Raw genomic sequence first — 26,178 nt, 5'->3', positions numbered from 1 at the left:
ATATTTTTAGTGATTTTTTCTTTGGCTCTGAATAAGCCTTTCTTTTTCTTCCCTCCAGCACCATTCCCCCCGCCACCCCCCCCCCCGAAGTTTGGGAACTACAAATGCAAATATTTATTCAGAAGAAAAACTATAATACTAAAAGCACATCCAACTGACATTAAGGGCAGCACAGCAGTACAGCTGGGTACAGTTAACACTGAGGGCTGAAAAAAACTCTACACCTCAAACCCAGCTTCCCAACCACCAAAGATTAGAGAGTTGTTTTTAGAAGCAGTTGGGTTTTAAACTCTGAGGATTGCATTTCAGCCTTTGAATAGCTTCGCTTCAATCACGGATTTAATCAGGTGAGCAGAGCTGGTTAACAGCCTGCTGCAGCATAAACATTCGCTCTTCCAGGAGCACGCGGTAGCAAGAACGGAGGCGAGTCCCTCTATTCAAGCTTTCCATTTTCAAACCAGACATACCCAGCAGAAACCAGGGTGTGGTGGTTTATTTCGGATGAAGCTTCCCAGTCCCTGGCTCAGCCCAGGAGCAAATTTCTAGCATGAGATGTTTCTAAATGATTTTGTCATAATGAGGGGAAAAAAAATATGAGAAGATGCTTTTAGTGATCAGCAGCTTTCATTGAAACACCTGAGAACACAACTTAATTGTTCTTCAATGGGATATATAGATTGTTTAGAGGGAAACCATCTGTGTTTGACAGTGAAGTTGATCTATTCACAACTGAGTGGGTAAAATGGTGCCATGTTCCAAATCCAGCTACAATTTACCCAGATCTGCTACAGGAAAAGGGAGAAGGCAAGGGAGGCAGAGAAAACAGGAGTGGGAAGGAAGGCTGCAAGCAATCACAAGTTTAAGAAAACACAGGGGTGGAAAAAAAGAGCTGCTTAACAAGGTACACCAAGCAGAACAAGTTATGAACGTGTCCTCTCTCACACTACCCCAAAAACTCGCCTCAGCTCACTGGTCAGAGTCACCTGATTCACACTCTGCATGGAGCCCTGGCTGCTCTCCATCCAGGGCAGATGCAGACAGCTCTACCTTCTCACTTGCCCAGCCTCAGCCTTTGCTTTTCTAAATGTCAACACATTAAACATCCCCTCTCCCTAGCTTTACACTCTTTGCTGTTTAACCCTCACCCCAAGATCCTCTGCCCTCATTTCTTGTTATGTGTTTGCCTACCATGCTTGCTTTATGGAAGCTATTTTAGTCCAACTTTAGGTAAGCTACAAACCTTTAAGCAACCCTTAGCAGTGGCTTTCTGAATTGGGGAAAAAGATGCAGAGGTACAGATGCATATAATCATGACCCATTCCCCACAGTTAGGGGCTCAGCATATCCCCTTCATGGGGCATACATCCTGAAACCCCATCAGTTATGGGTCTGAAAAGAAGAGGAATACATAGAGTCACAGGGTTTTGGCAGTGAGCTAAAGCTCACTGAGCTACTGAAGTTGGCTTCCACACCACATTTTCTGCACAGCCTGGAAAGCAGCATCAGCCACCCCAGGCCAGCGTGCTCAGCTGTTTTAGCCCAAATTGCCACTTGGCGTGGTTTGCAGTGCAAGATCCAATTGCCAAGAGGCAACGGGGTTTGTGTCCCTTCCCGCCAGCCTTGCAGCAGGGAGCCAGGAGGGCCACGAGCAGGCAGCCTGCAGAGGGGAGGTGCTGCAAACAGCCACCACAGGGCTGGCCCACACTGCCACGGCACAACTGGCAGGGATTGCTCACCAGGGGCCTTCAGCATCTCTGAGAGTTTAGGGAGCTGCTTTGGGAGCTCCTGTAGGCTCATTGTGGGTTTAGCAAAACTGTCTCTATTTTTGCCCCCAAACATACCAATTCAGAAACACTAACTTGGCACTTACAAGGCACTGCATTTAATCACGCTGCAAACAATTTTGTCTAAAACAGAGATTCAAAAAAAGCTCAAACCCCTAGTTCTGCACTTAAAAATAACTCCCGGAGCAGCACAGTTAAAACAGCACAGCTAAGATGTCTTGTCTCTCTGGTGTTGTCTGCCTTCACCAGGACCCAAATCTGACTTTCTGCAGGCACAGATGTTTCTCTTAAGGCTGGACACTGGCATGTGTATTACTGAAAAGGGTGAGAGAACAGCCTGACCCTAATGGTCTTCCTCCTACAGATACTTAGGCACCCACCTTAGATTTCCTATAACCTCTCCCACGTTAAGTGCTGGCAAAGAACATATAAATATTTACTGCAGTCGATCCATCTGAGAACACCCTTGCTGCTCCCAAGGTGCCAGTTTACCAAATTCCACACAGTTATTAATTGCTTCTGTGATTCCAAATACCTTTGACAGAGGTCTCCAAGGCCAGCCCCTTCTTCTTGGTGTTTGACTTTGGTGATTTGTCCGGATAAAGCTGGTGTAAACTGATCACACAGTTAATAACAGCCCACTTCACATGAAAGTGTTCTGCCTGGGTGGGAAGAAGGGGAGATGTCGGGCTGACGTGAACCCGCATGTGAAGGCACATAGAGAAATGCTGGCCATGCTGCTCCAGTCTGCATCCAAACACTGCACTGAGGGGAAAACTATACTGGAGGGAAGATTGGCTGCCAGATAACAAAGTTTATTAACAAGGACTTTGCCATCACAAAAGCATTTGGCCGTATTTGCCTTCAGTGTTTGTGCATGTTGCCCTTTGCAATATTTGATTCCCGTACACATGGGAAAATCTGCCTGGTGCAGTGCATGTCTGCTGGAAGGAAAGGCCACTTGAAGGGCCTCTCCATTTCTCATGGAGCACCTCACTTCAGTCCAGGGGGCATTAAAGAGAAGGACCTGAAAAGCAACTTGGCTTGAGTTTCATTCTGGGCAGCAAGTGCGGCCCAAAGTCAGGCATTTAAATTCTCTCTATGAGGAGGGGCTGACAGGAACGGATGTGCCTGGAGGCTGACCTGCAGAAGAGAAGGATTATTGCCACTGGAGAAAGAGATAGCCCTGTGCAAAATCCATAAATTATGGAGTTGGCTGAAGGGCAGAGGTTCACCGCCTGTTCTGCTGGACAGTCCCATCTCTTTGGTCAGCTGGAGGGTCAGCACGAGTCTGAGAGCACGACTTCAAGCCACTGCAAGCCAGCTGAGCCAGGGCCTCCTGGCCCTGCAGACAACAGCAAAGAAACACCTACAGGCTCCTCCCTCCCACCATGTCCCTCCATGTCCAGGGTCATACCTGGCGTGTGACTTCCTGCCTCAGCAGATGAAAATACTCCCTTTTCTTCCTGCTCATCCTCCTTCTGCAGAAGAATTTTGAGGCTCCAGGAATGCATTGACGCAGGACTTAAAGCAGTTTATAACCATGGGGGTTGCTCAGTTCTGCTGTATATAAGCCAGTGATAATTATGTGTTTATAATACATGGAAATAAGCATTCTTGGCAAAAAAAAAAAATACAGACTATTGAGAACCTTGCGCCACAGACACAGCCTTAGCATCTGAACTCCTGGTACTGACTGCAGGACAACTGCACACCAAAGGGAGCACAGTGGGGTCCCTTTCCACACAGAGCAGCATGCCCTCACCTAACTCCCTGCCTCCCCAGGTCCAATACCAGCCCCACAGCATACTTCATGCACTCCAAACTGATTGAAACACTTGTCTAGACAGTAATTGGGGCTTTTTAAAACATACTGCCCCCAAACAACTCACAGCATCTTCTGGGAAAGGGGTTCTTTTTTTGGATTGAAAAAATAAAACCCTTTGTATTGATTACCACAAAGGAAGGAAGTTGGAGTCTACAAAAAAACCCCATCAAAACTAAAAACTGTCTTGCTCTGCAGAAGAGAAACTGCTCTCAAGTCCTGGTAGGGAGCTGCAATCCCACCTCGGGGAAAAGCACCAACCAAAAATCTGACAAGACATGAGACACAACAGGAGAAGAAGATGCGTGGGTGAGGAGAGGCACAGAAGGGAACTGCAGCATCCCAGTTCTGCACCCACTTTGGGTCCAGATGCATCAGGGCACCCTCAGAAGAGCTAGGCAGCCTTCAGGATAATCCCTGGGCTTGCCTTCTGCTTCATCCCAGGGCAAATGCCTCCTCAGCCCCATCATGCATCAGGATTTTTTTATCCTCCCAGGTTAAAAAAAAAAGAAAAAAGCTCTGTGATCTCTAATGCTAAAAACACTTTTTGGTCATTGGTGCCTCTTGGGCTGTTAAATCAACCACTTCTTAAAGAGAACAGAGTCTGAGAGTGTCACACTTATAAAGGAAAACAAGATGATGTAGTCTCTCTTTTCTAAACACAGAAACCAACCAAACATACATCTTAACTTTAAATTCCCCTCCTTTCCCCTGCTTCAAATCCACAGTCTAAACTATACCTTGTTGACTACTGTGCTGCCAAATTCCAGGTTTTAAATTAAAGCTGGCCCAAAAAAAACCCTTGAGACCACAGAATGCCAGCTATTTTCCCTTTTTGTCATTTTAGAATTTTATGACCTGATGTGTGGTGTAGTCAGGAAAGCAGCAAAGTACAAATAGCCCTTTTTGCCCAACATATTTGCTCCCTCTGGGGCTTTGAGTCACATCACCTGATTTAATAGTGTGAAAATTTTGTTTCAGCACTGTGAAGTTTGCAGAGCTAGGGAGAGAAATCTGGAGCTTATCCTGACTCCAAGTGCCACCAGCACCACAAAACAGCAATGCAGCACGTAACTTTCCCAAAGCACCGTGAATGCATTACAAAAATTGGCTCTTGTGAAGGGAGCACAGAAGCTGAGCCTACCTAAGTGGGAGAACTGCCTGCATAACAGCTGGGCTTACAACACCCAGCTGAATAAACCACCTGTGCTCTTGGCAAGCTCATCATGCAGGAAAGTAACTCAGCAAGCAGCTACGATGCCCAGCTTTAAAACTGCAGCACGGAAACCTGCAGGAGGACCAAAGGAGGTCTCAGCAACTTAGATCCACAGAAGGTGTTCCTATGGCAGATTAGATGATAACTCCTCCAGAAATGCCACACTGGCACTGGCCAGCCTCCCCCAGAGAGCTTGGGCTGCAGAACCGAGTTGTTCCTCCTGCCCTTAAAATCCACAAAGGATATCTCACACCAAGCTGTGTCTGGCACTAGCATGGCACGGCATTGGAACCCACAGCCACCCTGCAGCGTGCACCACAAGGACATGCAGAGGCCAACTGCTGCTGGCACACACCAGCCCAGAGGGCAAGTCCATCACCACAGGGGGCTGGAGCAATTGAGCTGAGTCAACACACGGCCGTGCACAAACCCTGGCTGCCAGCCCTGGAAGGGCTCCCAGCCTGGCTCTGCTCCCTGCAGCATGGAGCCACCTTGGGTGCAAGCAATGGCTCACCCACAACCCAAGCATGCAAGCGCAGGGAACAGCCTACATATTCCCACCAGCTAAGCACCAGGAATGCTGGCTCATCTCCCTCTGCTGTGTTTGGACATAGACTAAAAAAATACAGCTGCCCCTCTTCCTTGGGGCATAGTCATTTCTAGACATGGGAAAAGCAGGGATCCTATTGGAAACGAAGGGGGCAGCATAAGCAAATTAATCAAGCAACTTGGAATAGGCTGAAATGTTTGAGAGGAAAGAAGGTACTCAATGAATGAAGGGCTTGTAGCACTGTGGTGATGGAAAACAGACAAGACTTAGAAGACAGAAAACTCTCAATTGCTGCCAAAATGTAATTGTTACTCTATTGCACCACCAGCCCACAAAAGCACCCACAAGGCTTCTGTACAAAACCTGCAACATGCAACTTGTCCACAGCAAAAAGGCAAACTTCTTTGCCTGCCTGGAAAGGTACTTCACCATGTGTACACTGATGTTCTCACAAGACTAAAAAAAAATAGCATCTCATGCTGTTCTTCCATGTTTTTTCCAAAGAAAATTGAAAGAGGACTCTGTTGGGAATGCATACATGCAACACCATAAATCTCAGTGTATACAGAGACAGTCTTTGAAATACCGCATTTCACAGGGCATAATTCTAGACAAATACTGCATAGCAAACAACCTGCAAGCACAAGAATTGTGGTTAAAATACCTCACCACCTTGAATTCAATGGATGCTACTTCACATGGGGGTCTGGACTCCATGCTGGATTCAAGAGGACTCCTGTAAGTTTCATTATGTGACACCTCCTCTCCTACAACCTTGCAGATGTAACCTATTCCCCCAAGGAAGAGCATCCCACCTCACGACCCCCTTCTTGCTTCTGCCCTCCAAAACATCCAGAGCCAATACAAGACATCATCCCAGCTCGTGCTGCATGATTGATTACCCCTGTTCCATGATTACCTGTGACACTGGACACCCTGGAAACGTCCTGAGTCTGGGTGGAGCGGTTCCGGCTCTGCTGCCTGCGCCTGCTGCTCGCTGACCTCGTGGTGCGTAGGTGAACCTCGCTCACTTTGAAGAAGGCCACCATGAAAGGCTGCTTGTCATAGGGGCCATCTCGCCCTACCAGCCCTGCTTCTCTAGGGTTTACACTGAAACCTTCAAGCCAAACAGAAAAGGGAGAAAAGTTAGAGAAACGGTGCAGTTGCATTTCCCCTTTCAGCAACGAGCGTCTCTTCTCTTCTTGCTCATACTCTTCTTTAAACACCAAACATTTCTTTCTTGACACCACGACCTATGGATGTTTTTATGACAGCTCTCCACCCATGCTGGACAAGACTTCACTGCAGCATCTGCTTCCTTGGTACCCCTTTGGCATCTCTAGTTCCATTTGGTAGTAAAGTTATATAGATAGATATGTGAAACACTAAACTGGATGCGTCATGACATCAGTCCTGCTGCCTGTGAAACACAAGAAGCAGACATGAGATTAGGAGATGTCTAGGGACAGCAGAGGGCAAAGAGATGGTGTGCTTTTGCCAGGAGCACAGTGATGGGTTCTCAGCCCAGCTGGAGAGGTAGAGTTTGGCACTAACATTTCCTCATGGAGAAGTGGACAGGCCCTCCAGTCTAACTTGACATCACAGGTGTACTAAACTGCAGCATGAAGCAATAGAAAAAAAACAAGGTTGGAGATTGGTTCCTGTAAAGACAGATGTCACCGTCACCTTCTGCTCATTTAGATCCTCTCCACTGCTTATCTTCCAACACTCAATTTCATGCTCTTTTGCAGTCTCTTATTTTCTTTTCTACCCTTCAAAGTTTCTGTAAGTTGTGAAATGCTGCTATTACAGCTGCCCCACACAGCAACCACATAGTTTCTCCAGCAGTGCTCCCACGTCATCTTTGATGAGATCAACAGCAGTCACAGCAGCCAGGACAGCTGACATAAACCCACACAGGGAGGTACATACCTCTGCCTTTTCTTCTCATCCCCAAACCTCAACCCACATGGCATCCCAGTTCCATGCCCCATCCCACCTCCAACCCAGAAACTGAGGCCCTACCCAAACCCACCTCCACCAGCTGGCCTGGTACGGTCTAGGGACAGCTGACCTCTCTTATGGGGAAAGACATGTCCATGATGGGACAGCCAGGAACCAACAGCCCACCACCTGTGCCCTCAGACATCTTGCTCGTGGTGTTGGCTGCAGCTGCCTTAGGAATGCAGAGCGCTCAGCCTGCCTCATCCCAGCAGAGTTCTCTTAGCACCTCTTCTAGATCCAAGAGACTGAGGGGTGACCTGTGCTACCCAGCCCATAACCTACCATCCCGGGTCACCACGCTGAGCTGCAGTCCCATGTTGTGCTGGGGGTTCATCACCCACATGTTGCTGGTGGCAGTGACGTCGAACTCCAGCCAGCCCTCCTCCGACGCCCACACCGCCCGCGTGTCCAGCAGAAACAGGTCAGAGGCCCTGCAGAGAAGGGTAGTGACAAGACTGTGAGGTTGGGGATTCTCTCTCCTGGCTTTTGCTATTACAGAAACAAAATCTGAAATAGTTCTAAGTTATGTTAATGTCTAAAACAAAACAATGGCTCAAATCTGCCCACTTGTATCCAGAGTTTTGCCATGAGAGGCATGTACTTCCACATGTGAAATTCAGGATTATAAAGGTTTTCACCATTTTCTAAGACAGAGGAAAGCAATCCTTCTCCTCAGGGCTGTCCGTTTCTTCACCAGCAAGGGATTAGTAAGGCACTCTTCTTCCTGAAAAGTGTACTGCTAGCTCTGACATTACTTCATTCATACATTTAGTACATTAATAGCCAGTGGAACCACCAGCATGACCAGGCATTCTATGGCTTTTGCCACAGGGGTATCATGGTTTAAGCTCCCCATACATAAATACAGGCTTACCTCAACTGACCAAAATAAAGACCCAAATAAACAACTGGCCAAGCATCAAAAAGTGAAGGAAAATGAACCTCTAAAGGCCTCTAATGACATTTTTTCTGAGGCTTATTAACAACAATCGTTGCCTTGCTCCAAGGCTGCTGGTCTTGCACCACCTTCATGAGCTTCAGCTTCAAATGCTTTTAAGTCAACAACTTTTTTGTAGCACCAAGTACTCAACCAAACTCTATTCAATGAAATCAGCTGCAGAAACACCCAGAGAAATCCCATGTACATTTTCTTACTGTATTACAGATGTAACTTTCCTGTGCAAGAAAGCTACAATTCCTACCCTCTACCTGTGGCCATCATCACAAAATGGATACCAGGTGTCAATCCCATCTACATCTCTTTTCCCCACTGGATTTTTTTTCCTAACAATGAAATGAGGAAACAAGGTACCCATCTCTCCTACCCACCAAAGGTTAAATTCAGAAAAAAAATTGATGGTTTTATTTTTGGCCAACTGCTATGTCATACTGCCCAGCAGCTTGGTTTGCGTGAGATCACACATGGAAAAGTAAGCACTTAAGTGTACTAGAGCTCTAGTGCAGCTATTTTTACAGCATGGAGGCTTTCCTCCACCTCACTGGTAGCTGCACACTGTGGTTGACTCAGCAGCCTTTCCCACAGGAGTCTTTGCCACCATTCCTCCAGCAGGAAGAGGGCTCAGGAGCAACTCTGACCTTCACCTCCAACAGCAGCATGCAGCTACGGCTGGTCAGCTGCTACGTGTTTTTGAAACCCTAAGGTTGAGAGATTTGGGCTTTCCCAGGCAGGGTATTTAAACTGAAATGTTGCTTAAAGGCAACTGCAAACAGCAGCTGCAGCTGTGACCACTCTTTCCCTCTCCAGTTTTAAGAGAGGAATGAACTTCTACATCATTCCCACCTCTGAATATGACTTAAACATTGGGCCTCTCCAATGCCTGAAGTCAAATATATCTGAAAAGGGGTTTTCCTAGCACCTGTTCCGACCTTCCTCCTCACACCAATTGCTTCCTGATCTCTGTAACTCCTCTACACAAGGAACTCTGTCAGAGCAAACCCTCTGAACATTGAAACACACACACAGGAGTAGTCAGGTCTAAAAAAACCACAAAGAGGAGGTCAAAAGTTTACATTTCCACTGTCTTTGACCTTTGGGAAGGCACCTGGACACTGGAGAGCTGTAAAGCCAAAATGTTCCACATGGCATCATTTAGCCCACTCCCCTGAACTCCAGGCAGGATCACCTACTACCATGTTGTTCCTGAGAGATGTTTGCCTGACCTGATCTCACATATCTCCAGCCTCAAGAACTCTCTCAACTTTCCAGGAAACTGAATGGGCTTCATGTGACCGTTCTCCCCCTTCTTTTATCTAACTTAAATGCCACAACAATGTCCCCTTTTTATTATAACAATATCTTCAGTCTCTCCTTAACAAGCCCTGTTTCATAGACTTTGACTTCTCTCATTGCTTCTTATTGACCCAGCTCAGATCAAGACCTCACTGATGCTGAGTACAGTGGAAAGATAATCTTGATACATCTCACAGACTGTGTCTCTACTCCCACACCTCAGAATATGATTTTGGCTTCTTCACAAAACTCACACTGTTAACTCATGTGTTCACCTTGTGATCTGCCATAATCCTTGGATTCATGCTGCTGAAGCAAAAAGGACACAGTAATTCCCTAGTCATTCAAATTTCAATGATTTTTCATGTCCAAATACAACTGTCCTTTCCACCAAATCAAATTTTCCCCCATGCCACCTCAGACTGAACCTCCACAATTATTAGATTACTTAAAATACAGACTTGCCCCCCAGTGGGTATCCCCCATTTTAGTATCCTCCACAAATATAGTAAGAAAACTGCCTGACCAAAGAACAATTCTACCAAAGAAGAATGAGCCACTTTATCCCACTGTCACTCTCCCTTTGGGGAAAGATTTTGATTCCTTTGTAAAATGAAGAAAAGTGGACCATTGAGCTTTCCAGTCAAGTCTCTGCAAAAAGTCCCATACAGGACAGGTTTTCAATCAGCTCTGCTAGTCAGATGACTTTTGCATTGTTCACCGGATGAAGATTCACCCTACAAGTATTTTAGGGCATAGTGGATGTGTAGGCAACACATCTGAGTACCTTTTCTTTAAGCCTCTTTTCAATCAATATTTGTCGCCCAAGCCTCAGCAACTGTGTATCATTACTAGTTTCCATTTTGGCATGAAGGTTTTAAAAAAAAATCCAGTCACCTATTTCAAAAGATAAAATTAAGGAGGAAGAAGGGGGAGGGAGGAAATTTACTCACATATAAAACCCTCCCAACTATTTAACTCTGTGTCTTTAACCATGCCTTTATATATAAATATATTTATATTTCACAGAAATCTTACATCCCCCCCACCCCCCTTAAGAAAATCAAATTTGGCCAAGCAGTAAGTACTTGAAAATTGCTGCCCACAAAGGCTCAACAGAGATTCAGCTCTCAGCAACAAAATTTTCTGGACTTTTTGCATGCAGGGAACATACATTCCCCTCCTTTCCCCCAAATACCAAACACCATGAATCACCTGAGGGGAATCTGCTCTTTCCTACAGCTGTGTGGCTAAGAGATACCCCTGCTACTCCTGCAAAAAAAGCCATATGATGTCTGATCTTGAAATGGACACTGGGAAATCTCGCAGACTAGCCTCTGGTCAAAGAGAAATAGGAAGGAAGGTTAAAGGAAAAGAACATGCCATCTCAGCCCCTTGTCAAAAAGAAATAATACCTCTGTAGATAGGGAAAGGTGGAGGGTTTTTTATAGTCGTGGGGGATGCAGACATGCAAGGACTAGAGGGAGAGACCTTGGATTAAAAATTGGCAGAGAAAAAGGGATTACAAAGATTTTCATCTGCACAACAAGAATGAGGCCTTATAGCCATGTCCAAAAGAGAAATAGTTCAGGAAGCAGTCAAACACCATGCTGAAGAGCACTACACATAAGTAGCTGCAAGCCCACAGTTGAAGCAAAATTTAAGAGTGAACAAGAAAGTGAGAAATATACTGAACAAGTGACACAAAATAAAGTATTGAATTTCTAGTCATTAAATGACAGCACTGATCCTGTGCAGTGAGGCAGGCAGTGGCCTTCCAAGAGGAAGCAGCAACTCTGTATGTGGTCACATTCATGGAAGGGTGTCTGAAAGCTTCAGCTTTTGAGAACAACAGAGGCAAGATGGAACCTGAGTGAAACAGGAAGAGAGTGTGAGGAACAAGAAAAACTAGAAAAATAAAGGCTGGAAGACATTTTTTGAGCCAGCAGCACTGAAGAGAAAGGAAGAAGTATCTGCTCTTAACATAGGCAGAAGAAAGCGGAGTCAGTCCAAATGTTTCATGCCCAAGCAAACCCAGATGTCAAGGATATCAAAGAACCTCTGGCACCTCCTTTAAAATTCAGTATACAGAAGATACATTTCATCACCAAAACAGGCAGCTTCTTCATACTCTCTGTCTAAACCTGCCTCTGGGTTTCTACACAGCTACTGCCACCTCACTGTCACTAATGAGCCCAACATTCTCATCTTTATTTTCAGTGTGCTTGACCATCTGGATGAGTCCAGTTATTGATCTCCATAGAAAGGCTGCTGCAGGCATATTATGCATTAACCTTTTATTATTATAGGGAAGCAAGTGAATGGGAGAAACTGAGGTGATGAGCTGAAACAACTTTCCTGATAAAAGAGAGGATATTAAATAGGAAGATGCAAATTAGAGACTCCCAGCTCAAAACAGGAGGTCTTTGAGGTCTTTGTTCTTCATCAAGGCCCTGAAATACGGCTCAAGTCTCAAGAACTAAAAGGCAGTGTTTCCATGGCCTTCAGAAGACTTTGGAGAAGGACAGAAAAGCAAAGGTCAACAAAGCAATCACAAGTGGCTGCAATAAACAGAACAGAGTACACAGTTTACTGGAGGAAATATGGCCTGTGTAATTCAGAAGGCAGGATTTAGCTTCAGTGTCCTCAGAGAGCAGATTTGTCAGATATAAATATCAAATATAACTACTATTCTTAATGCCAGCATCCCAACCATGTGCTCAGGGCATTTATAGGAGAAACAGCTTGCATTTAGCTTCAGTGCTTTCCCTCTCTAAGATAAATATTTTTTTAACTGAAACCTCTGTGTAAACCTTTCAACAGAACGTCTCTAGGTGTTAATTCTTTTTAATTGAACACTAATTAAATTAGAATTCAGTCAAATTAGTAACCAGGTCAAGTGGTTTCTCTTAGTTGCTATACTTAGTGAAATGTTCACATTAAAATAATTTCTCTGTTCTGGATACACATTACAACATGGAACTTTGCTACAGGAAAAACACCAAAGCTATAAAAAGCTAAATTTAAAGAAGCATCTGTTGAACTAGTTTTTTTACTTTCCCACCCTCCCTGGCCTTCTTTCCCTGAGCAGACAGAAGTTTTACCAGGGAGACAGTGAGAACAAACAGAAATCTCACCTTCAAAATGACCAAGTTAAAGGTCTTGTATTTTAATTACATGTCTTGGAACAACATTTTTGGCCCAACTTCAAAGCTTGCAATTACCCAGGTGTTTAAAGGATTGTTACGCATCAACAGCCATTTACCAAAACATTAATTACTATAAGTCTCTAAAACTTTCCTCAGCTCAACCTTTTTGTTTACTTTTCTTCAAAGACAAGTTGACATAATAGTCTAGACTGCCTAGCAGCAATTTCTCAAAAGGGAATTTTGCACAGAAGTGTGTGGAATCTACATTTTAATTAATACACTTTCTAAATATTCTTCTGCATACCTCAGGATCAGCGTCTTTAGTTGGTGGTGACATCAACTTTCTGTAAAAATTGTATTCTATTCTATATATAGCAAACCAGCAAGATTATTTGCTCTTATCTACTTTCAATGGGCAAATAACCCTTACCCACAACTGACTTGGTCTTGCAGAGTTGGATGGAGCTCCACATAGATAAAGTGAAACTGCAGCCTCTTCAGACCTGTAGATCCCCCATCCTGCAGTAGATGTAAGCACTGCTTCAAATTTAAAAGTGTTTATTACTTATAGAATGGACCCTATGTGGAGCTCCCATGGCACGAGGTACTGCCAAGAGATGCAATACAAAACCTTAACAACTTAGTGTATCTAAATGACCAGCACTCCAAAGACTTAACAGCAGCATTTAACAGCAGTGGGACCTAACAACAGCAGGGAATTTAATCTACCAGTGCTCCCCTGTACAGAGAGCCTCGGGCAGGGGAATGCCAGCACCTGGAGTGAGCTGCCATGGAAAGCACAGGCAGGCTCTATTGCTTCATGAGAAGTCAGGCTCAGTTTAACTGTCCTGAAGAAGCAATGCCACCTGTGGGCAGAAGGCCAGGAGAGAGGTACACAGCCTGTAAGAGTTTCCCAGAAACAAGGAAGGAAATATGAAGAAATGTCAACCTACAAATGAAGTTGCTTCCAAGGTGGAAGAGAAGACCAGCAGCTGGGCACTGATTTGCAAGGAATGAGAGCCAACAGAGGAAAAAAGCATGGAATGGAGATTTTGGAACATTCTAGAGGAGGTCTGCAATTCAGCATAGGTAGGAGAAAGCCATCCTGGATGCATCCAGACATGAAAAAGAACAAGAAGGAATGAACAATCTCAGTGTGGCACCTCCACGGCTCTTGTGTAAAGAATAACCCCATGCCGAAAAGGCTGTGCTGTAACACTGTGTCCATTGCCTCTGGCAGTAAAGTCTCCAAGGGCAGAGGGTTAAGTCTTCCAGACCCACCAGAGAGCAGCAAGGTGAAGCCCAGGTTTCAGAGCTGCCTCTGGCAAAGGGTGGAAAATCAGAGCCTAGAACTAGAAGACACCAAGACTATGGCAAGTTCAACCTACAGACCCATGATAATGCCCAGTAAAATCAACACAAATATCTGGGTGCCAACCCATTCAGCTTAAGGTCTTGAGCTTTACAGATATGAGGAATGAATATTTTACCAACTGGAAGTAAAAAAAAAGTTGGTAAAAAAAGACAAGGAAAAAAATCATCCCAAGTCATAGGAGTAAGAAATGTATTTAGTTTTTTTTTTTACTTTTTACTACAATTCTATAAGGAGAAGGGGCACTCCAGCTGTAGTGACAGTTATAGTACTACAATTCAGAGTTTATATGCAGTTTGAGGCACGACGATGGGGGAGAGGACAAAGGGGTAATATTTATCTTTGTCCATTAAGTAAAAAATAAGGCACTGATATGGATATGGCATTCTTCAGTTTAGATAGAAAATGCCAGCTGGTTACGGAACCAGTATGTTTCACCCAGAATAACTCTGACTTTCAAACTACTCTAAACCAACCAGCCTAAAACACAACAAATCACATACCCGCAGTGGGAGCTGAACTGAGATGCGGACAGATGCCTCTCTATAGCATCATGGAAACAGCTCCATCATATACAAATATATGCACACTATATACAAATCTGACCCCAACTTGAAGCAGATTGATGCTAGCTTTGTCATTTGTATTACACAACCCATTCCAAAACCCAGTCGAGGAGGGTTATTTATTTTGTAAGCTATAAACACTGCAGTTGAATCAATTTGCCCTTTAGATTAGAAGCTCGGATCACATTTGTATAAATATCCTGTTGCAAAGAGGAAGACTTTATTACCACTATAACTGGCAGCTAAAACCAACAAGCGCCTTAACCCTTAAGGAATTGTGTTCAGTGGAACAGGAACATGGTCCCTAGACAGTTGCTCTGCAGGGCACATTAATGTCCACACATGTTTTTTCATGTAGGAGGAATCTTCCTGACCATCAAGTTCCCATATTTCATTCTGGGTGCAAACGAAACTGTTTAATAAACTGACCATTAATGTACCGTATCTTCCTTTGATCACTAACACAGGCCACTGTGTTTTTCATAGATCAGTTGTTTGGACAGTGTGGGAGTGTTTTGAGGTCTGCATTAGCAGGATATTTACACTTGAAAACATACTGATGGTCCAAACCAAGGACTAACATCTTTGATCAACCATAAACTGCCTTCCCTAGTCCTGACCTGACACCTCTCTGGGTGAGGGCATGGAAGTTTCGAGAAAGAAACTGTTTAAATAATGATCGGTTTTCAGGGACAAACTCATTTCTTCCTTCCCCTTGTAAAGGTCTTGTTTACATGGAATTCTGCTCCCAAGAGGTACCAGAAATCACAGAGGGTTTTGCTGGCTCTTCCACCAAATCAGTCCTGCACTTTAGACTCAAGTCCAGGTGCCAGGTTTAGCTGTGCACAAGGCAGGAGAGTTGAGGCTGTGTAAAATTAAGCAGTCTGTCAGATACAGCCAAGGTGGGACAAGCACCTGGAAGCTAACACCACTTGCCCTCCTAAACTGGTGCTTTGGCAAACATCCCCGTTTTCTGCATATTCCGAAGTAGGGGGGGGAAAAAAAAAGAAGAAGAAGAAAAAAAAATCCCACCCTAGTGTCCAAACAGCCCAGTCTCTTAAAACTCTGGTGTCGCTACAGGGCGACACTCTGGGGGTCAGAAGCTGAAGGGCAGCAACATCCGCCAGATGTGTCACCCATTCCCTCTCCCAGCATCAGCCCCTATAGCCCACAGCCTGCTCCAAAACCCAGCCACCCCCCTCAAAGCAAACCAGATGTCACCTCAGCCCTGCCTGGTGAAGCCTCTTCTCCACACAATCCAGAATGCATACCACTGATGGCTGGCCACAAGCTTGACCCATCCATCCTGAGGATTTCATTAATCTCTTCGCAGCATCCCACTGACAGCTCCAGCAGTTTGTGTTATGACAAAACGTGGCTGTTAACCACGGTTTGGTTAAAAAACAAAAGCTTCGTTTCTAGGCACTATTTTTCTTACCTTATGAAAGGGTGGATGGAATGGGGAGATGAAAATATTACTGACACAAGCGAGTCAGTATTAAAAATGTTTTCTTTTTTGAGAGAGAATGTACATAAGACCACATTATCCTCAATGTGAGTTTAACTGCCTGGAGACCCTACAAGTATGTTTTTCACATTTCTGCCCAGAGGTTTTATGCTATTTCAATCAGCACGGATCTCTGATCATTCATGCTCTCTTTCCACACATGTCTGCCTAGAAGACAGCCTCAAATGGGCCCATATAGTCCCTGATATTAGCCTTGTCTACAGTGGCAAAAATCAGTTTGGTAATTCAGTAACTGGCAGAAATTTTAGCCTCAGGCTTGGTTCCATTTTTAGCCATCAGGGAGCAGCCAGCAAGGCCTCCCGAATCCGTGCAGCAGCGCACATCTGGGCTGGAGTCACACGCTCACGCTGTTACTGTCCAGATGAGCTTTTTTTTCCCCTTGCTCAAGTAATACTGAATTAAGCCACTTCATTACACTTAATTGGAGCCAAGGGATACTTCCAGGCTCTGAGCTTTGGTGAAGATTTGTATTTACTGAACATTTCTCTTATCTCCTGCCCTGCCAAAGTTGTTTCTTTGACAGAAGCCGGCAGGATCCTTTTTCTTTATATTTTTCCCCCAGAGGTGCGTGTTGCCTTCCTCTTGTAGACTCCTGGCTTAAATCCATACATGCCAGCTACCCTCTTAAGAATCATTTGTGCCCAAAAGTATTTTAGGAGCTACCAATAATTGCCCCAGACAACTGTTAACCTCATAAACACCAAGATTAACATGGTGTCTGAACTTTCTCTGAAGACTGCAAATGTTAACTGAACAGGCACCTTCTGCAGCCCTTAGAGATGAATTGTCTGGACCAGAAGGAATATATGTCAGCACAAAAAGATGAAAAAGATGTGACATCAACTTCTCTCTCTCACCTGCTAGTTCACCAGCTAGACTTCAAGATCTGTACAGACTACTCCTCATGCAATAAAATGTCATAAAATGTCAGGAAATATCAGGCTGTCATTCAAAACCATTAATCTAAAGGAAGTGTGACACAACTTTTTTTAGTAGTTTTTGGTTTTTTAAGTCAAAAGCAGCTGTTATTTTCTGGCTCATAAGATGTTTTCTAAAATTCAATAGAAGCCTTACAAATATTTAACAAGTTCCTTCAAAACCCAGTGCTTTGTTTTCCTTTTAATTTAACCTTCCAGTGCTCTGATCTGGAAAAGAGAACACTGTATTCCAAATTAATGCACTGAGACAAGAGGGGAGAAAAAGACATTTTGGACTTTTTTCTCCCCAGTAAAAGCAAGTAAGTGAATGGATGATCAAAACCCATAATCTCTCAAATAGTATAGTTTCTTCAGGCATACCAGAATAATCTGAGGCATTTTCCCTCCTCCATGCAGAGATATTAGCAAACAGCTAAATACAATTTTTTAGTATTTGTTTTCAAGAATGTTTAGAGGCCAAAGTCCACCCAGGTCACCAGTGAGGGTGAATGTTTGAACCTATGGCAGCTGTAGCCAATGGAGTCAGATCTTAACAGAATATAACACTGAATATGCAATATGCAGCTTCTACTATCTTAACTCTTTTAACATCTGCATATTTTTAATATAAAGGGGACAATTAATAAATATATAAAAATACTTTTATATACAGATAATATACAGAAAATAGAAGCCTATCCATGTATTAATAAAGAAGTACCCATTTTCAAATATGATTTTCTATTTCACACATATATGAAAGAGTCCTTTAAGCTGAAAGGAAAAAAGAATGGAAAAGGGCATGTCCTTTCTACAGCTGCAGGAATCTGTGAGCCACATCTTGTCCACCTCTGTGAGGATGATGTGGCAAGTCCCACAGACTCATCTGAACTACAAAATGCTTCAGCCAAACGTCTCCCTCCTTCCCACCAGTAAAAGTAAATAAATAAAGCAGAAAAAGAAACAAAAAGGGAGCCTTGAGGGACTGGATGAGTCAGAGGTTAGTAATGAACTACAGACACTCATCCCTGGGTCAGTGGTTCACGCCTAGACCCTGTCAGGAGGGACAGGGAATTGCTGGCAGCCAGGGACTGCAGGAAGCTCCGTTAGGATTCCCAGTCCCAGTGGCGGGATCCCCTCAGCATGGCCGCCAGCAGCGGCAGAAGGAACGTGGCAGAAGGGAATGGAAAGACCCAAAATACTCGCCAGCTCTTGGACAGAGACCACCCTGGTGATCCCCACCAGGTGCTCCTGTCTCTGCTCTGTCTGTAGGGATGCCTCTAGCACCCAGGGATGCCCAGGACACGCAGATGCCAAAGGACATGTCACAGCTTTGCAGTGCAATCCCACTTTGGTATGCTTCTGGTATGGTGTGTGAAACAGAGATACAAGGTCCCAGCATCATTGTTGCACACTGCCACTTCCAGAACAGAGTTTGTAAATTTGTTAGGAACAGGTTATACTAGGGGCCATATCCCGTACTTTATCCAATACTTTATTCTCTTTCCCACATTGCATTGCTTGCTCAGATTACTCTGAAAAAATGTTATAAACACATAAAAGTTGACAGTTCTCCTACTCTGTGCTCTGCTTTGGTGACTGTCACAGAGCAGCGTATCAATTTCTTCCACAAACACTTGGCAGAGGTTTCCTTCCTGCTCCAGAGGTGGGATCTCTACTTCTGGAATATGAAGCAGACCAACACTCGCCATTTTTTCTGTAATGTGTCTCCAAATGAACAATATATCTAACATCTATGAACTCTGCATGACTGTCTGGACCAGTTCTTGAGCTGGGCACTGATGTAACATCCTCACCAGCATGCACATCACCCCAGGAGGCACTCCAACAATCTGCAAGTTCAAGCACAAAGGGAACACTGATCTCCCAAAATCCACACCTTCTTCCCCATCATCTATTTACCCAAGTATTTCTCTCTTTTCCCCAGAAGCCATACCCTGCAGAACAACCACAAGATATTTGATGTTGCCCTAAGACTGCCAGTCATCAAAAGCTGATCCCTCCAAATGGTACCAGTGGAAAGGCTGGAGAAAGAAGCAGCAGAAAGGAAAACGCCCATGAAGCCTTCAAAGAGAAAACAAATGGAACTTTTTTTAAACACTGCTGGTTTTGATTTCTTTTTTTTTAATGCCTGCAGCAGAGGAACAGTTACAGTCCTGACAAGTTTCGGTAGAAGTAATGAAACACTTTTGTACCACAGCATTACTCTGACATTTAATTGACCATATATTTCCATCTTTTAGCCTTACATGATTCCTCCATCTGAAACATTACTCTTTTAAAATTAATCACTCCATTTACACTTGTTTGGATTTTTGTGTCACAGTTTCTACCCTGCCTCACTCACTTTTCCTCTCTCATTGCCGCTGAAAGACCAGAAATTATTTTGTACCTGCGGTCAGCATGTTGAATTTTCTTCTGCTTTATTTACTTTAATATAAGTCCAGCTGAGAGCAGATCAAGTCTGAACTAATTACCAGTATTTTTCAAACAGGCTGCTAGTATTAATTTGAAAGAGGATATGTGAATTTCAGTACACAGCAGCAATGCCAGCAGTGCCTTAAAAATCCACTGCTTCTCAGCAGATTCTTTCTTTATTTAAAGACAAAGCTTGCAGTTAAGTCACACCCTCATTCATACCCTACCATGCCCATTTCCCATAAGGAAAGGACCATGCAATAACATAACCCTGCTAACATGAACAAACCTGATATTTATTTTCAGCCTTATCAATATTATTGCATAAGCTCAGCCTTCTCCAGGACAGCAGTTGGTGGCACAGAGCAAGCCTCCTCTTGCATACCTGTTCTGATGTTCCTGCAGCACCTGGTAGATGCTGATAAGGAAGGTTTGGTTTTTAAAGCTTCCCAAAACGCAGTCCTTGTAGATCCGAAACTCAGCAGCTGTGACGGCCTCGCCCTCAGGAATCTGAGACAAATTAAATTTGAATTCCTTGTGGTGCCGCTGGTGAGGCGTGAACTCCTTGTCATACTCAACTGCAGATGGGAAAAGGAAAGAAAAGGGAAAAAAAAGGAACCATGACTAAAATTTAATAACAAAAGGTTGCTACATGCTGCCACCTGTTCCTTCAAAAAAACCAAGAATCTTGTTTTTTTGCTCCAAAGATAACCCTGGTGAGTGTCAGGAAAACTTATGCAATTAAAGTTTTTCAAATACAGTACTAAGTGAAGATGAATGTTCCTCCTCTCTAGCCAATTTGTTTTGGATTTCCTACTTTTTAAAGAAAAGCCAGCTTTGGCAGGTGAAATATGACCATGCATTTTGCTCCTGTGTAAAACTCTGAAGTTTGTGATCACTCCCAGCATTTTCCACCTGTGGCTCTCCATGTTCTTCACAGCATTTCCCTAAGTCTCCTAGCTCTCTTCCAAGCAAGGAGACAAGTAGTTCCATTTTGCTTTAGCACACACAGGCACAGGCAGAACCAAGTGATAGCACCAGGTTAATCAATTCCCTAAGAGCCCTAACACATCCTGTTTTCTTGTTCCCAGGTTTGTACTAGTCATTGGATCACGTTGTGAGTGAATACAATTAACACGATATTTATTTTGAGGGTTAAAGTCAACCAGAGCTCCCCCTCCTTTGCAGAAGCTTTTTTTAGAAGGAGAGAGCTGAAGAGTGATCACTTTTGGTTTTTGGTCTTAGACCTCCTTGGGTACTCTCAGGCATAGGATTTAAGACAGACACAAAGCAGAATTCCTCCTTCTTTAGGTCTCAGGATTTGCATTTTCTCTGTTTGAGGCTCCCTTTGCAAACTCTGCTCCAGTCCCACTCTTGTATTACTTGATTACATCTCAGTTTAGTCTGACTATGATTAATTGTTTGTTAGTTTTTCTAATTTTCTAATAGAAATTGCTTAAAACATTAACATATTATATAAACATACACAATTACATCTTTACAAGCCTGAGGGGACAAATAGTAAAAACAAAAAGCCATTCCCACCAATGGAACTGAAGGAGTGTATGTCAGTGATGAATAAGTCACCATGACATTATCATTAGGGACATGATTACGTGTGCACAGGCGGCAAAGGAAGAACAGATCCCTTTTAATGTTTGTCTTTGTGGTCACTTTTTGTTGCTCCCCCCCACACCTTTAATACATCAGACTGCAAAGGCGTCCACGAGCCTACTCTCACAACATCCCCATGAGGTAAGCAGCAATGCCTGTTCTCCAGCTGGGATACTGAGTCACCAGGAGAGTGGCTTGTCCAAGGACAGGCGGCGGAGGCTTGCGGCAGAGCCAGGAATGACAGCCAGCGTGCCTGAGGTTCAGCACTTCACCCACAGGTTACCTCCCCGAAGAACAGACATCTCCCAGCTGCTGGAAACAGCCCATGGAGACTTTCCCCTCTACCTTGCCCAATTGCCTGTTCCTCCTCACTCTCTAGTCACAGTTTCATCCGTCCTCTCCTTTTTTTTTGGCAGCCCTTCCATGTGAGCTGCCTCATCTGGCTGCGTCCACATCCTGGCTCCCTGTGAGACAGTTAGTCAGATCCTTCTCTTTGAAGTTCACCTGGAAATCTTTTCACCTCTGCATGACTGCTGCCAAGCGTTCTGTGGGACACCACACTGGGGAATGCTGTGTTAAGGGCTGTCACAAGGCAAGCAGGCAAATTCTCAAACTGCTGTCAGAGTCAGCACTGCCAATTTTGTTAGTCTTGCACTGCATCTGTCTGAGCAGCTCATGTCAAACAACAGACGAATGAGGGTGATTGGGCTCTATGGCTTCCAGAAATGAGGTTGTGACACCCAGCATCTTCATCAGAGATTGCACCGAGGCAAATGATGGTAACAGATTCAATTCCAGTGCCACCAGGAATTACCTCTCTGGCTGTTGGTTATGGGTGATCTGGGCTTCCCTTTGGAGCACCTGACCCTGTAATGGGGATCAACTCTGGCAATACTGGACTGGTTGGTGTCACCTGCCTGTGTGCCCTCCGAGACAGGACCTGAGCTGCCCAATCACTCCCCATCCTGAGGAGAGTCCCACAGGATGCACTTCCCAAAAGAGAGGAGACACTTTGAGAAACTTGTAAGCAGCCAACCAATGAGAAACAGCATTGGGCTGCTTGGAGCATGACGTGCCCAGCTTGGCCCGTTTACTTGCTGCTAAAAGATGAGAGGATGTAATTAATGGTGAGGGAATGTCTAAATCCAGGGGTTTGGAGAGGCACACAAATGAAGCAACAGCTCTCAATTTAGAACTCGCTACATCCTCGCTCATGGGTGCAGTGACCAGCTGAAACCCACACCCCCTTCCGGGCTGTCACAGGGATGAGCTGACCTACAGGCGAGGTGCAGTGAGGCGGCTCTTCCCCAGGCTAGTGGCTGAGGATGATAAAGGAGAAGCAGGAAGAGCAAGGGGAAGGACACAACCAGGATAAGCAACAGAACTCCATCAGGGTGTCAGAAAGCTAAAATTACACCAGAGACAGCAAAGGAGTCATTGATGCTTCCTGCCAGCTCTTGCCTCACATCAAGATGTGATATGGTCTCCCCTTGTGCACGAGAGAGCCTGAAGTTGTCCCGCACAGCACAGAGCTCAAAATGAGCCCAAACATCGCTTTTTGTTGTCCCTTTCTGACCTCAAGCCAGCTACAGTGGCCTGACATCCACTCATCACCACAAGATGTGCAGTTTAAAAGTGATATAACCAAACTCTAGTACTTTAAATCAGTATTTTCCCATACTTCTCTCCTAAAACGTCAAACACAAGTCACAAGTGGAAGAAAAGCTCACCAAAACAACTACCACGGAGCATGACAAGTAGCAGCAGGTATGATGCTTGACTCCAATTACCCTTTCCTAGTTTATAACTTGCCTGATATATTCACAATAGTATTTTCCTGTTTTTTTCAAACTTTCTTCCTTTATCCCTGTCCTTGCCCAAATACGCCACACAATCATAGAAGCTGACTAAACTTATTACAGGGGAAACATTCAGACTGATTTCGTTATCAGGCTTGGCAGAATAAACAACCCAAAACACACAAACAAGGAAATCTTTTTTTAATTCTTCAGATTAAGCAATTCAGCTCATTCTGTTATGAGAAAGGCAGGTCTGTGTTACAAGAAAGAAGTAGTGCTAAGCTGATGGCATCCTCCTCCACTGGGATCAGTTCAGAAGCAGCCCAACAACATCACAGGATGGAAAAAAGCCTACATTAAGCTTGTATGAAGCAAGTATAAAAGTTTAATGAGTTGGAAAGTTTTTCTGGCTATGTATCTTCCCATGATACAATGGAGGGTGGATTTTTTTTTCTTTGTGGGAGTGGTGAGATATTTAAGTTCTATATACTCATTGTCACCCCATCAAGCTAATAATCAACTGTTTTCATTCAGCAAGACAGTTTAAAAATATAAAATGCCAACAGTGCTTCTCTGGGGGCTTTTTGCCCCCTGGAAACTCTTCATTTTTAACAAAGAAGTCAAGTTTTAGAACAGTATAATTTGGAAAGGCAAGATTCAAGCTGCTGGTTCCCAGGATTACCCAGTCTGAATTGCTATTGCGTTACAATGCATCGGATGAGCTTGTATTCAAAATACAGACAGTATACACCAAAATGCAAGGCAACAGCAAAAAGCAGAAATCATTTCTCAAGCTGCTTTGCCATTATTATTTTTTCCACATGAATACATTTGGGTCAGTCTGACCGGAGATGTGAAATCCAAAGTTAATTTCCATCTGACGATGGACATAAGAATGTCCCAACTGTGCAAAGCCCCTGCAGGGAAAATCAGGCAGCTCACAGCTGGGGCAGGTTGGAAGGTAGAAGTCCTGAGTGGTGTTGGGCCCCCATAATCTTTTCCCAGAGTGCTGGCTGGAACGTTAGGACCAAGCCAGGCAGAACCAGTCTTTGTGAGGTCATGGCATGAACGACAGCCTATACAACTCATCTTCATGGTCAGACTGTATTATCCCAAACATTACTATTCTTTTGCTGAAGTAAGTCCTTGGAGGTTACAAATCCAGGCCTGCACACAGCAGGGTGAGCTGGGAAAGGAGATGTCAAATAGATTTTAGCCCATCACGAGCCAGAGGGACTGCCCACTCCACCGTGGGGGTCTGTCCCCATCCTGGCTGGTGGCTGCTCCTTTGCTTGCAATACAAAAGAAGGTATGAGCTCTGGACATAGGACTCACCCCTGAATTTTCACTAGAGCCCATTTCTGAGCAGGCTGCCAGAGTGTGCAGAAAGAGTTAACAGAGAAGCCTGCCAGTAGCTCTTTACATTCCTCTTAACAAATATTTTTAAATACTATACAAACACAGCACCATTGTTGAGCAGTTAAAAAGGCAAGAATGGCAAAATTAGGGTTACTGTGGTTTTGAATTTTGTGTATTCTAATTCTAACCCAGTGTTGCAATGGCCAATTTCAGCACAAAATGTCCCTGGTTTAAAAATAGTGTGCTGCTTACAATACTTGTTACTTTAAAAACACTGCACAGAATTAAAAAAATAATTGAGAAATTAACACATCTATTTTGGCAACTATACCATCCTACTTCCATTTGACTGTGTAGCACACACCTTGGACCAAAGGAAGCATAAGTCTAATGACAGGCATGGAAATAAATTCTCCTTCTGCACTGGAATTTTAAGCATTTCTTTTTGGATCTAAATCAAACCATTATGCAGAAATAACAGGTCAAGAGCCTTTCCTGAGGAAACACAATTTTCACTTAGAACAGCAGCACCAAGTATTATGATATCTGGTGATTTTCTCCAGTTCTCAGCTCCTGAGAAAAGTGTTAGGTCAAGTGCTCAAGTGAGAATTAAAATACTGGCTTAAGAAAGTTTTTAGTTCAAACTCCAATAAAGCAAAGCCAAAAATACTAACCTAGAGCTCCAGAATTAATTTTAAAAAATAAATTTCCTATATAAATAATTATTATTTCCATGACAATATGCCTTGGAGGGCAGAAGGAAAGAGTGGGGTTGCAAATTAATACGACAGAACTATTTAGGACATTCTGCATCTGTCCTGACCCCAGCAAAGCTGAAACTACTGAAGAATCTTTTGCACATCAAGATCTTTAATGGTGGCTTGGTTTTGCAGGGCCACATGCTCCAGGGAAAGTAGCCAGGATTCACAACCTGCTTATGCAAAGTGAGTTTTGCATAAGTGTTCCTGAATTCAGTTTGGGAACAAATCTAAGTAGTTCCTATTTATTTCATCTCAGCCTTCACATGTGACCCACTCCCAAATAAAATGAGAAAACATCTGAAAACTAGAATTGCTAACAGGAGATTCACCACCAGATCTACATAATCAGCACAAAGGCAATTCCTCTGTATTACATCACCAATTTCTACTCTAAGTCAAGAGCATTTATCACATCTGGAGCAATGAAGCAGTTTGTTATGCCTCAAATGCTTTAAGCATTACTAAAGCTCCAACAGTCCCCTCTAATAAATGGACCATGTACATATGTGACTGATCTACTGCTGTGAACTTACAGTGGCACCACCAGAATTTCTTCAATACTGGCAGACAATGGCTTGCACAGAACAAAATTCATGTAAGTTTAAATCCTCCCTTCTTGATCTTGGTCCACAGTTGCTAGTTATTTCTTTTGAAGCAAAAGAGAGTAAGAATGTGGGGGTTTGTACACCCAATCTGAGGCATGTCCAGCTTTAGAGCAATACTCAGTCTTCATTTGGGTCTTACAATTTGCCTTCTGTTTCACAATGGATCCACATGGATGGGGTCTGAGCACATTCTTTTTACTCTGAAGAGATACCCACAATGTGCCTGAAGGCTTGTGTTTTCCAAATCCATCAGGTCAATCTAAAAAAAGATACCAAGTCTCCCAAACAGTCCCACATCTCTGACAGATGATCACAACTGCAGAAGCATTGTTACCGTTAAATATTGAAGCTGACATTTCTTCCTAAAATAAGCAGCATTTCCTAAACACAGTTTTAAAAACTGCAGAGTACAACCCAAAGAGCACAATGTACCAGTTTA

General features: G+C 43.9%; 1 protein-coding gene across 1 annotated transcript in view; it reads right to left on the bottom strand.

Annotated features, from left to right (window-relative positions):
* BMP6 (bone morphogenetic protein 6) overlaps positions 1–26,178 on the bottom strand; it is an 87,101-nt gene that overhangs the window by 4,776 nt on the left and 56,147 nt on the right. The window contains exons 2-4 of the mRNA XM_039712056.1: positions 19,987–20,179; positions 7,662–7,810; positions 6,295–6,492 (exon numbers count right to left, since the gene is read on the bottom strand). Of these exons, the coding sequence (XP_039567990.1) occupies positions 6,295–6,492; positions 7,662–7,810; positions 19,987–20,179 (540 nt within the window). The remainder of the gene's footprint in view (positions 1–6,294; positions 6,493–7,661; positions 7,811–19,986; positions 20,180–26,178) is intronic.

The sequence above is a fragment of the Passer montanus genome, unplaced genomic scaffold (genome assembly GCF_014805655.1).
Source record: "Passer montanus isolate IOZ18808 unplaced genomic scaffold, ASM1480565v1 scaffold26, whole genome shotgun sequence".
In the NCBI taxonomy this organism is placed as follows: domain Eukaryota; kingdom Metazoa; phylum Chordata; class Aves; order Passeriformes; family Passeridae; genus Passer; species Passer montanus.
Note: the sequence above shows the minus strand (reverse complement) of the source record. Positions and strands in the feature narration are given on the sequence as shown.